This window comes from Rhipicephalus sanguineus, chromosome 8 (assembly GCF_013339695.2).
Source record: "Rhipicephalus sanguineus isolate Rsan-2018 chromosome 8, BIME_Rsan_1.4, whole genome shotgun sequence".
In the NCBI taxonomy this organism is placed as follows: domain Eukaryota; kingdom Metazoa; phylum Arthropoda; class Arachnida; order Ixodida; family Ixodidae; genus Rhipicephalus; species Rhipicephalus sanguineus.
The window spans coordinates 8,249,409-8,261,263 of NC_051183.1; the positions used below are offsets into that span (position 1 = coordinate 8,249,409).

Sequence of the window (11,855 nt, forward strand, 5' to 3'; positions counted from 1 at the left end):
CATGGTTTTTGCTTCTGTCGCCGTTGGTGACTCGGACGCATATTCGAAAAACCGCTTCTCTAAGTTGTTATGCGTATTGACGCTGGCGCAATGCTTATATTCACTGCAAGCTTTCGTATACCAGCTTGCCCGCCGTCTCACCTCGTACTCCCTTCACCTTTTTGCAATACTGTGCCCCTGTCTAGGCTCTCCAGAAGCATGGCACAACTGCTTAGTCTTCTTGAACACTACTTTTGTCAGCATAAAAATACGCTATGTCGTCATTTTAGCATTCACACATTTAAGCTTAAACAATGTGAATATCACCATTCGTTCAATCTTGCTGACCATGCAAATGCTATAGGTAGCGGGAGAACTGCCCCTATGGGAATTATTAGGGTGGCTGTACTGCAGGAGATATGTCACCAAGGTACTATCACTTGACCTGGGTAAGGTGTTTTGCGTACTTTTCCAGTTCTTAATGCATCTGATGACATCAGTTTTATGTTCATTACGTTTTATGTTCAAAACTATCAAGGTGCCTTTCCTGCATTAAGAAACTATAGGAATGGAATTGAGCTGCCCGGCCATTCCCGGAATGGGAATGGGCTAAGTTTTTTCATTCCGAGGAATTGAAAGGAATAGAATTGTGTTAAGTTCTAATTCCCCGGAATGGAATTGGAATGGAATGGATGCGCCTATTCCGCAACACTGAATGAGAAACAAATTTCTAGGATCGAATTGGATTTTAACCCGCGTCCTCTGCGTGGTAATCTAGTATTACACCACAGTGACACGCTGGTGCGTGTAACTCCTTCTCAAAAATGCTCCATACAGGCGTCATGTCGGGCAAGGAATCGTCTTAACATTTGTCTTAAAGCGTGGCAGAACACTGGCGTCACACAATGCGAATTGCGCAACGAGTCGGTTGCTGAATGCTTCCAACCCGTTACAAAGGACTCAGCCATAATTCTTCATCGTCATAAGCCGCAGCACAAAGCGCACACAATGCCTTACTGATGTGTAGCGGGTACCACGATCCTCAGAAGAATGACAAAAAATGGCATAGTGGGTGCTTCGCTACTTCAGAAAAATTACGATGATTTATGACTTAGTGGGTGGCTTGCATGTGTTCTTGTATAAGTTGTCCCAAGAGACTGTACAACGGGCTCTACAAAGTCCGCTCTTCCAGCTTCCGCGGTGACTGTGCTGCATGTTCCGCGCAGGCCTTGCGATCTTTTTATCAGAACAGTGGCCTTGCACATCAGAGAGTACACTCAATGACGTGCTGCTTCTAAGATCGTGCTCACTCCGTTGACACAAAACATTGAGCCCGTTAAAAAAAATCGTAATTGACTTTTGAGTAAATAAATACTATAAATTTGAAGGGTATACTGTTTTGTGCTAGTTGGCACAAATTCGTGGTACAGTTACTTCCGCTCCTCTGAAGAACGTGGGAAGAACGTGTTTTACCCCTGTCCCACATTTTTAAGAGGCGCGCAAGTAACTATATCACAAATCCAATGTCTTTTTATGATTACCTCAGCTTCAAAATTTTTGCATTAAAAAAACCGTTACGAACCGTTGCGGAACAGAAACGGAAGGGAGCTTTTTGGGGTGGAAAGAAACTAAAGCCGAAATGAAAAACATTTCGTTCCGACACCCTGGTGTGAACTATCGAAGCCTTTGATGAATGAAAGCACACAAAGTAAGCAGCCCATACCAGCAAAGAAGGCATATTGCAAACGTCCAGTGCATCAGCTGTCGTATATCGCTAAGTACTACTCTGCAAAAACTGCCCTTCAGAAGCACGAGCAAGACAGTCGTAAAACTTACAGATGCCTGTCATTATTTGGAAATAGGGAGGAGATGGACGTGGATACCATGGACATATTGCTTTCTTTTAAGGTACGGAGAGTGTGACATTAGCCAGGGACACGCTCTCCGACTATTTACCAGCCTACTTTTAAATGCGAAGCATTTCTAAGCGAACCTTTGGCACTTTCAGCGTTTCTCTATCTATCTATCTATCTATCTATCTATCTATCTATCTATCTATCTATCTATCTATCTATCTATCTATCTATCTATCTATCTATCTATCTATCTATCTATCTATCTATCTATCTATCTATCCTCCTACGTCTGGGTGATCTCATGATCGCCTCCTTAACATTGTGTAGACCAAAATTGGCATGGGAGGGTAAGATGATTTGACGAATATGACTGTCGGGTCATGATATGGATAACGTGAAAGTTCTGTCGAGTACGTCGTCAAACCCTTTCCTCTAGACACGTGTGTCACATACCCGTTTACCATGGGCCACGGTGTAGGGGTATGCGCCACAGGTGATTAACAGTTTCTAGCTACCCAGGAACAGCGAGAACAGACATTGTTAAATTAAATGCGAGAGCGTTAAGGAAAACCGACATCGGCAGCGTTGACCCGACGAATGGAAAAAAATGAAAGTAAGGATCCCAGCAGGAATCGAACCCAAGCATTCCGCGTGGCAGTCAGGTATTCTACCACAGAGCCACGACAGACCTATAAACTGGTTTGGAAAAACAGCCTGTGCAGGCGTAATGCGAGTGCAACGTCAATTGTGGTTGTGCTGGTGGCTAATTTTACAAGAAATCAATAAACACTACATGTGTACTCATACGATACAAGCGTCATATCAGATAAACATCTGTGGTTCCAGTGTTTGCTCCGCTTTCATAGCAGTCTAATAAACATTACATTTGTATTCCTATGGTTCAGCAAGCTATATTGAAGCATTACTCGGCCCCGGAGGAATATATTAACGAAAGTTACGTATGATAACCACATCATCGCATCGTAAAGTGCACTTAGTCCGCCATAACGACGCAGTGTCCTCTTCATTTCTTACGAGGCTGGGCAATGGCCTCATGCTGACCGAGGATACTGACAGACTGATTGACAGCCGCTTTGTAGACTAGGCTACGTAGGTCATATACGCCCAGGTATTCTACGAATACGACAAGGGCTATCCACTGATGTTGGTCTACGTAGCACTATCCAGGCCTATCAGCCTCGACGGCCTATACCTCACCAACGCGAAAGGTGACTTCAGGTTCCGACATGTCGCCGGCTCTATCCACGGACAATTTGTCGACGAAATGACCGAGGCATCCACGATTTCCAACAGCTGTACTATACCCCATACTTCACTACACATGTTGGACCCCGCGTCACCGCGGTCACGACTAGATCCGATAAGAAGTCATGACCAGCAGCTGGTGCTCACTGATCACGATGATGATGACCTTGTTCAAGAACGGTCAAGAATCTCTTCCACACATGCACACGGGTTCGTTGAACGTGCGTGCGTTCTCCATCACAAGAGGCAAGTATAAGCACTTCAGCTTACCGCTTCTGGTGTTGGTCATAGCCACGTTGCCGTTGGCAGCGTTACCAAACTGTAAATGACTGGTTATATAACATATATGCGGCTCTTCAACATATATGTGTGCGTATAAAATTGATACAAATCTTTAGCGTCATTCTGTAACGTTTCGCTCCATAAAAAAATTACGCCACAGTCACCTTTCCGCCGCATGCTTCGCATAACATCGACTCCCACGGTACGTGGGATCTGCCGATTTTTTTTTCTTTAGAAGCGATGTGTTGATGAAAACTCCATGGTTTATCTCCTAATGGTTTATCTTTAACATTTTTATTGCGATAGCAATTATATGGACACTCGATGGGTTTTTGCCGTCGCCGTCATGTTCCGTATAAAGTCCAAATTGATAACGTCCCCCCGCGCATCGTATGTTCCACCCGCGGGTAAAAGCGTGCGAGCGAGGGGGACAAACGCCGCTGAAGCAGAGAAGAAACGAGCCGACCCATCACCTATATGAGCTGGAACCGTGAATTCATGCTTATTCGGCGATTTCTTGTAATGTATGTAATGATACGAATGTGACGTAACGAACTGCGAGAGATATAGCTTCCGCTTGAGCATTTAGTGTCATGAACACTCCTGCGCTTGCCAACTGCGTTTAGCCACTATGGCCCTCAAAATGTAGCCTCTGATTGCTCATGAGTAAGGCTGTACATATCTAAAGTGTGGTCACATGTGAGCCAACACGTGCAGACACAACCGGCGTTCGTAAAATGTATACCATCTGCAGATGGTGTCAATGAAGGGAAGCATAACTTGTGTTACCTGCGGTGTGAGCCACGTGCAGGCTGTCTAATCAATATAGCTTATTTTATTAAATGCCGATATTACTCGCTCGCGTAATGTTTAAATGCCAAAGCCTTGCACTTGTGCTCGTGAACAGCGTTGGTGGACGTACGTTGGTTCGAAATGAATCCGCGAGTAGCAGTGACCGCTCGTTGGACTTGTCTAGGGAGCCGAATTGTATATTCTTGTTCCAGTTATGCCGTAGGGCATACTGCACCCCCCCCCCCAAAAAAAAAAAAAACTCAACAACAGCAACAACGCTTCAAAGCGCTCAGCTGGTCCTACAGAGGCACGCGGGAACACTATATAGAAGTCCCAAAGAGGCCGCCTTTACTACACACAGAAGAAGTTAATGACTGAATTACGCAGTTATATGTTACACCTTGTCACATTCACTAAATTTGAGAAGTGATGGCACGGTGCAGACTGAAAGCTAAAGCGTGAGGCCCGCGCGCTCGTCGCGGTGACTGCTGCGACGTACACACTTTTCCCATCAGTGCTTTTGCCATCAGCTAGTAAAGCATGGAAAAAATTCGAAGGCACAAAAACAAAAATCTCATGCCTGCATATCCTTTGATAACGAAGGTTAAAGGGAGGAGGGGGTAAGGGCACCGGTGCCCTGTTCCTCTTAGATCCGACCATGTAATTTTGGTGGTTTTTGCAGTTGCACTCCGAGATGCGTCTTGAGAGTTTTGTGCATGCTCGCGGGCAACTGCAAATCTTTCTAGCCGCTCCAACGCACCATGCCTAAAAAGAAAAAAAAATAACTTGTTCCATGACGTTATGCAAAAGTCGTGCAAAGAAAAGGCATCGATTCTTATTCAGAGCTTCTACGGGTTCAGTACGCCTGCAAGAGTAGGCGTGAAACATCAAGGGAGGTCCCTCATGTGTACATAAATTTCATTTGACTGTTCGCTGAGTCTTACTTTCAATTAATTATTTTTCTTTTTGATATGCACCTGTCTTTTCCTTTCACTGTTTGCTCACATTCTGCGCCAAAATATCTGTCTTTTCGTCTCTTTCAGTGTTTATTTATTTTGTTCTTGATGTAACCACTATAATTGTCTATGAATATTTCAATCATTGTACTCAAACATAACTGCGTGCAAAAGAATGTTATTAAACTAGATCGGAAACCCCGAATCTCCTGCATCTCTGTGCAGGAGATTCGGGGTTTCGACTCCAGCATGTGCCGTTCAGAAGAAGCTAACCTGCCCGCATAGCCTCCAGGCTTTTTTTTTCTTCGTTTAGAATTTATCAGCGCCATGAATTGATCAGCTTAGACCGCAACTACAAAGCTTGGTTTCAACGAGAAACTCCACAGGGCGCAGGCGAACGCAGCGCGTGTGAGCACGCCTGCCAGCAGCCGCGCCCTCTGCAAGCTGTATCGCAAATATTTCGGCCTGGACGGCTCGCTGGCTCGCTCACGACACTAGGCAAACCTTTCTAGCCACGAAAGTTATGCATTCGTGTGTGTTTCGTCGTGCTGAGTTTTGTTCATGCGGTCGACTTTTGCCGCACTGCCTCGCACTGTGTGTTGTATGTTGTGGTTACTGACGTAAGAGCAAGGTCTTCACTGGGTGTTATACGCGGTAACGGGCAAATAGTCACCAGATGCCTGCCGTGTGACTCCTATACATAACTTGCAAGTGACGTCAGTTCCCGTCTTCCGGTTTTGCGTCCGCCATCACCGAGTACATACGTCGCAGTGACCGTGCTGTGTTTACGCCTGAGCGGCGGATCGTTTGGCGTTGTGCGCGTGTTTGCATCGTTTGCCTTGCCCGTATGGCGAAGGAGAATCGTTCAGGACATTGTCCTGCATACTTTGATGAACTTGTAGGACCAACGCGGGCCAGGTACAAAGAAAAAATAGCCCTGTGCGACGGCGTGGATCCCTATGAGCTACGGGTTGGTGCTCAAGCCGCTGTTGATGCAAGCCTGCTGCCAACGGTTACCCATGTCGACATTATAAATTATCTGGTGCTCTCGACAAATTATGTTTCACTTGACCAGATGAAGGCCTACAAATCGCTGGACTCACACAATTACTTTACGAGCGGATGGGTCCGGAACATCACTGCCAAGAAGTTGCCGTCTGAGCGTGTCGTCGTGCTTAGTCAGGTGAGTTCAGTGCACTCCGCATTTCATAGCCGTGACAAAAACACAGCAATAACCACAAAATGACAGACAAACCTAGGCAAAATTAAAACTTCGACTTCTGTGGGCTGCACGGAGACGTCGCCGAGCGGGAATGCGGGAGACACCGAACGTGAAAACTTCACAAAAAGTTAGCCAACATTAAACGAACTTAAAAACAACAGCTCTTGTTTTAAAAGATAGCGTGGCCTTAAACAAAAGCAGAATTAGCGGGTGCGGTGTTTACGAAATGCTGTTCTATTGTGTCAGCTGTAGAAGTGCATGTTTTTCCTGAATTTGAGCCCCTGTTCTTTTCCTTCAGTTTACTTTGGATTAGCTGCAACGGGAGCACAGCAGCTGCTTGCAAAATTTAGTGCATTATCATTATCAGCTCTGTGTTAACCATGCACACTGAAAAGTGCAGTTCTGGTGCTCATTCAGCGCTTTTTTTTTCTTTTTTGCAACCGACCACGAAAGTTAAAGATAACAATTTCATTGTAACGCACAGAGGAAAACGAAAACAATCACGTGTGTTCACTGAGAGATTGAGGGAGGCTGTCAAAGACATGCTGTTTTCGCTCTTTATTTGTAGGTAAACCATTCACAGCGCCTGCGGGAAGCACCACTAAAAGTTTGGCTCTTGGTTGACTTGGATGGCAGTATCATCACTGCCCACTGTACCTGCATGGCAGGTGCAAGAGAAGCTTGCTCTCATGTTGGTGCAACTCTCTTTGCGGTGGAAACAGCAGTGCGGATCAGAGACTCTGCGACTTGCACGGACAAGAGCAATGTGTGGCTCCCTGCATACAGCCCTACGACTGAGTTCAAACGGCTCCAAGACATTGACTTTTCGTCGTCTAAGGCCAAGAAAAAAAGAATGGACACCATCCACATCGATTCTCCCAACATCCATCAGCCATCCCGACCAGTGCCAAAAGTTCCTGCTCCAACACCAGATGAACTCGAACGGTGCTATGCTGCGATAAAAGAGAGTGGAGCTAATCCTGCATTATTCATGGTTAATGCAAATACAGTTCAAATTTTCATCCACCAAAAGAGAATGAGCCGTGTCTCCTTCGCAGTCTAGGGAGCACAGAAGCCAGAACAGAAGATTTGCCGGCCTTACTAGTTCGTGCAGAGAAGGTATTACGTGAACTTAAAATAACTGACGACATGGTGACTCGTGTTGAGAGAAACACGAGAGAGCAGTCTAAATGTTCAAAGTGGTACGCATATCGAACTGGAAGAATTACAGCATCTGTAATGAAGAGTGTCTGCACAACGAGTGTGAGCCAGCCATCAGTGAGCTTAGTGAAGCGAATTTGTTACCCTGAGAAACAAAAGTTTTCATCAGCGGCAACAGAATGGGGACTGCGACACGAGAACACTGCCCTTTCCAGCTACAAGGCCAAAGCAGTGCAGCAGCATAGAGATTTTCGTCTTAGAAAGACTGGTGTTTTTTTATGTGTGGAGTACCCACATCTTGCAGCTAGTCCCGATTCATTTGTAAGTTGTGCATGCTGTGGTGATGGCATTGTGGAAGTGAAATGTCCGTACTCTGCAGCGGATTGTGACATTTTACAAACATTGAACAGTCCTAACTGTTCTCTTGAGCAAAGGAATGGGAAGCTTGTTTTGAAAAGAACTCATGCATATTATTTTCAAATTCAAGCACAGATTGCAGTGTGTCGTGTGAAATATTGCGACTTCGTTGTGTGGACACCTACGTCACTTTACACTGAAAGAGTATTGGAGGATGCAGTTTTTTTTAATGAGATTTTGCTAAAGGCAACTCGGTTTTTTACACACGTTGTTCTTCCAGAGCTGTTCGCAGAGTTTTTTACTAAGAAAGGTGAAGCCGTAGAAAGTGATGCTGCAACTGCTGCGTATTGCTACTGCAGAGGCCCGGAAATTGGAAAGATGTTGGCTTGTGATGGCAAAAAGTGCCCTTACAAGTGGTTTCACTACTCTTGCATAGGTATCAAGCGGGCACCAAGGCAGAAGACATGGTTTTGCTCAGACTGTTCAACTTAATGTCCTTACTAGTCTTCTGTTACAATGAGAATTCATATGTCATGTATACACCACATGTCCCACTTTTGGCAGTATTTTTGTATTTTACTTATTATTTATTTAGTATTTTACTGAAGTGAGGCTCCATAAGTGGTAGTTTTTAAAGGCAGCAGAGCTTATGTAGAGGTACTTGTGTGTTGAAACTTTTTTTCCCTTCCCAGGTATCCACTCTGATACGTGTAACACCAAGATAAGGCTCTACTTATTTCGTGGGAAGTTTCATGAAACCTTCACATATGTTGTGCGAGTTAAAACTCTAACAAAACCAGATTTTACTAACTTCCCGATTCAATGAGATAATTCGAGCATGGTCGTGACATAATTAAAAAGTTTTAACTGTATATCTAACACATGTTTAAAGAATGACACGGTTGTTACTGCATTCAAAACGTTTATTTTCCTTGTAGTTCTTTGGTGTTGACTTGGTTTAGAACTAGTCGGGTGTCACCTCAGAATGAGACACTGCATGTAGTTATGTATGACATCAGCTGTTGCAGGAAATGTCAAAATTTGCTTTGCATTTATTATGTCATTTTAGCAACAACATGTCTTACAGCCATATGATGTTTTAGAAGCACCTTATTTTTCATTTGCTAGTCTCCATTCCTCTTTATGATGCTAGTCATGTGTTACATCTAAATGAGGCAGTACTTGTGTTTATCCTGTAGAAAATTCAGGAAATCTTGAAATCTGCTCGGTATTTGTATTGTACAAGTTTAAGCGGTGACCTACATCACCATTTGAGACTGCTCTATGAATGAAGTTTATTGCTTTTGCAGTGCAGTAAACATTTAGAAGTACACGTAGCCGGGCTAGTCTGTTTATGTTCAATGAATAAGCCACAGAAAGTATGGCTGTTATGCGCAAAGAAATAACGAGGGATGTGGTCAAGGGGAGCATTATATCTTTGCGCAAAACATGCCATACTTTCTGTGGTTATTCATTGAGCAGTAAACATTGTTGATTGTGCATGATGTCATCGTTGCGTAAAAAAGCATCAGTCATAGTGCTATATGTTATATGCAGGAATGAGCTGCTACATCGCATATTCTTGCTGCTTCGTTGATACTTTCTAGATACGTTATTTGTAAATACAGGTCTGTTCAATATGAGATTGCAAGACAGTGCAGCTGCTCTGCACTAATGGTGCTTTAAACATTTAGTCATCAAGGTGTCAGCACTAACAATAGAATACATTGAATGGTCATTTGCAGTTTTATTTGTGACTTCCAACTCTCACACTGCCCGAGTCACTGAAAAATGACTCAAGTTGTGTACTTGTGATGACGACATTCAGCTTTGTAAGTAATCAATGATTAGTGTTTCCCAGCTCTGTATGACTAGTGAATCTAATGACTAGCAAAAAGTCAGTAAACTGGTGTCCAAAAATAAAATGCATCTGTACACCAGCCAAGTCGGTCTGTTTATTTCTGCAATCTACTCGGATGAAACTCGAGTGTCACAACAAGGTCAACGGCAACAATACCTGTCGTCCATGATAGTGTTATACCAGAATTGAATCTTTGAGAACATTGAATAAACATATGATATCTTAATATATTCAAAACTTCGAACATTTACATAGCCATAGTAAAAGATTGTTCAAAAATAAAGGCAAACACTCACTCGAAAAAGTCCCCTGCATGTAAACAATACAATATGAATACTCATTCACGAAAATTCACCTGCATGTAAACATTGCATTAATACACAGGAAAAAAAGGATTTCAGGCATGCACTAAAAACAAATTTGCTGAATGTAAAGAGCACATCAATTCAATTGCATCCAGAAAAAAGCTATTCATCATTCACAGGCACAACAGATGAACAAAAATTCGTCAGTGCACAGCACACTGTTACTACCTTGTCCAACAGGGCAATATTGTCACCTTCTTTACGTGTCACAAAATGAACTGGCTGAACAGCTTTCATTATCACATACTTGTTTCGTACCAAACCTATGACCCTTTCTACATGTATCCTGACATTTGCAATCTTCCTTGTGGTTTCTACCTCCATAGCTGACAGCTGCCTCTTCCCTTTTGTAAAAGCAGGGATGTGCAACTTGGCACAGTACAAGCCTAAACTATCAGCAATATCAAACCCTCTGTCCGCGAGAACGACATCACCGTGTGACAGCTTGTCCAGAACTCCACAGTTCTCGGTTATGTGTTTGTCAGATGTTCGACCTCCCCAGCCCTTTGATATGAATGTGATTATCCCCTGTGGACAGATGCCTATTAAGTATTTTGCGGTATTGCTTGACTTATATTGTGACCACGTCTCGCATCTTGGCTGTAGAGAGGACGGTCGCTCAATTTTAATTTCAAAGCAGTCAATTATCAGCGCTACCTTTCTACCGAAAGAGTCATAAAATGCCTGTGGCATTGTGTTACAAATTTCATCGCGTGAAGGCCACACAATAGTTTCCTTCAGCCGCCAAAAAGCAGTGTGTAGCCACCTGTCAAATACTCTACTTATTGTTGACTCGGAAACCCTAAAGCGATATCCAAGGTCCTGCAATGGGAAGTTCCACTTCAGTTTCATCAAGAACACCACGAATTCTTGAAACTTACCAAGGCAGCGCTGTGGAGTATGCTTAACAGACACTTCTAGTAGCTGATAGATAGAAAAGAGAACAGCAAAACTTGGAAGCCCAGTGTAAAAGGAGACTTTCTCTGGGTCTTCACGCAATGACAGCTCGGTAATTTCAAGTGCACTTTTCTGAATCCTTAGTGTCCGTAGCTCTGATGTAAGACGCTGATTATCCTCCTCCAGCGCCTTCAGGTCCGCGGCAGTCACGTCTGTCTGTGTGGCCGTATCTGCGAAAGCTATCGCAAAAACAATCGTAAATTGCAAGTAAAAATGGCAAATGGCGATACTGCGAGTTTGGAACATAACAAACCTGTGTTGGCGGCGGTAAAACTGCAGCCTGATGAAGCAGTGCTGACTGGCGAACTCGGGACTGTGGAACTCGGAACTTCCGTGTCTGCAGCGTCCAGGTCCATGGTGTCGCACGTACTGGGTGACACAACTTCGCACGAGTCGCCCACAGCGGTGCTTTTCGCTGCCCGCATTTTACGGCGCTCGTACCGCGCAAATTTCGTCGGCGTCTGCTCCATGCAACCATGGCCCAATAAGATGTTCGGCGCCCAGTCGGGATTCGTCTCATCGAAGAGTTTAGCGGGCCTCCCTGAAAAGCAAGGCGCGTTCGCTGTGTTCAATTCGGTGCATCACCTTTCGACAAAAATTTATCTCGCGCATAACGAACTGGGCGATTATCGACTCCGCGGCGATACACTGAGCGAAAAGGTGGGTAGAGGTGGAAATAAAACTTGCCTGTTTTGAAGTGACGCCCGCATACACGAACGTTGTTCAGGGTCTTCAGGTCCTTCCTGTTGATGCGCGCCAGCCATGTGCTTCGCCGCTTCTCTGACAGCTCTTTTGTGCGGG

General features: G+C 44.3%; 2 protein-coding genes across 2 annotated transcripts; one reads left to right on the plus strand and one right to left on the minus strand.

Annotated features, from left to right (window-relative positions):
* The first annotated feature begins 5,952 nt into the window (after positions 1–5,952).
* LOC119402527 (uncharacterized) lies at positions 5,953–8,576 on the plus strand. Its single transcript, XM_037669678.2, has 3 exons — positions 5,953–6,314; positions 6,922–7,298; positions 8,564–8,576. The coding sequence occupies exons 1-3, from the start codon at positions 5,979–5,981 to the stop codon at positions 8,574–8,576; spliced, it is 726 nt and encodes a 241-aa protein (XP_037525606.1). The 5' UTR covers positions 5,953–5,978.
* A 1,416-nt stretch (positions 8,577–9,992) lies between these two features.
* On the minus strand, positions 9,993–11,331 carry LOC125759686 (uncharacterized). The gene has a single exon (XM_049418735.1). The coding sequence runs from the start codon at positions 11,298–11,300 to the stop codon at positions 10,200–10,202; it is 1,101 nt and encodes a 366-aa protein (XP_049274692.1). The 5' UTR covers positions 11,301–11,331; the 3' UTR covers positions 9,993–10,199.
* Between the last annotated feature and the right edge of the window lie 524 nt (positions 11,332–11,855).

Excerpts from the sequence above, each read along its gene's own strand:
- LOC119402527 (XM_037669678.2), top strand. The coding sequence starts at position 5,979 with ATGGCGAAGGAGAATCGTTCAGGACATTGTCCTGCATACTTTGATGAA. Across the intron at positions 6,315-6,921 it reads GTGTCGTCGTGCTTAGTCAG|GTAAACCATTCACAGCGCCT; the intron begins GTGAGTTCAGTG and ends CTTTATTTGTAG.
- LOC125759686 (XM_049418735.1), bottom strand. The coding sequence starts at position 11,300 with ATGTTCCAAACTCGCAGTATCGCCATTTGCCATTTTTACTTGCAATTT.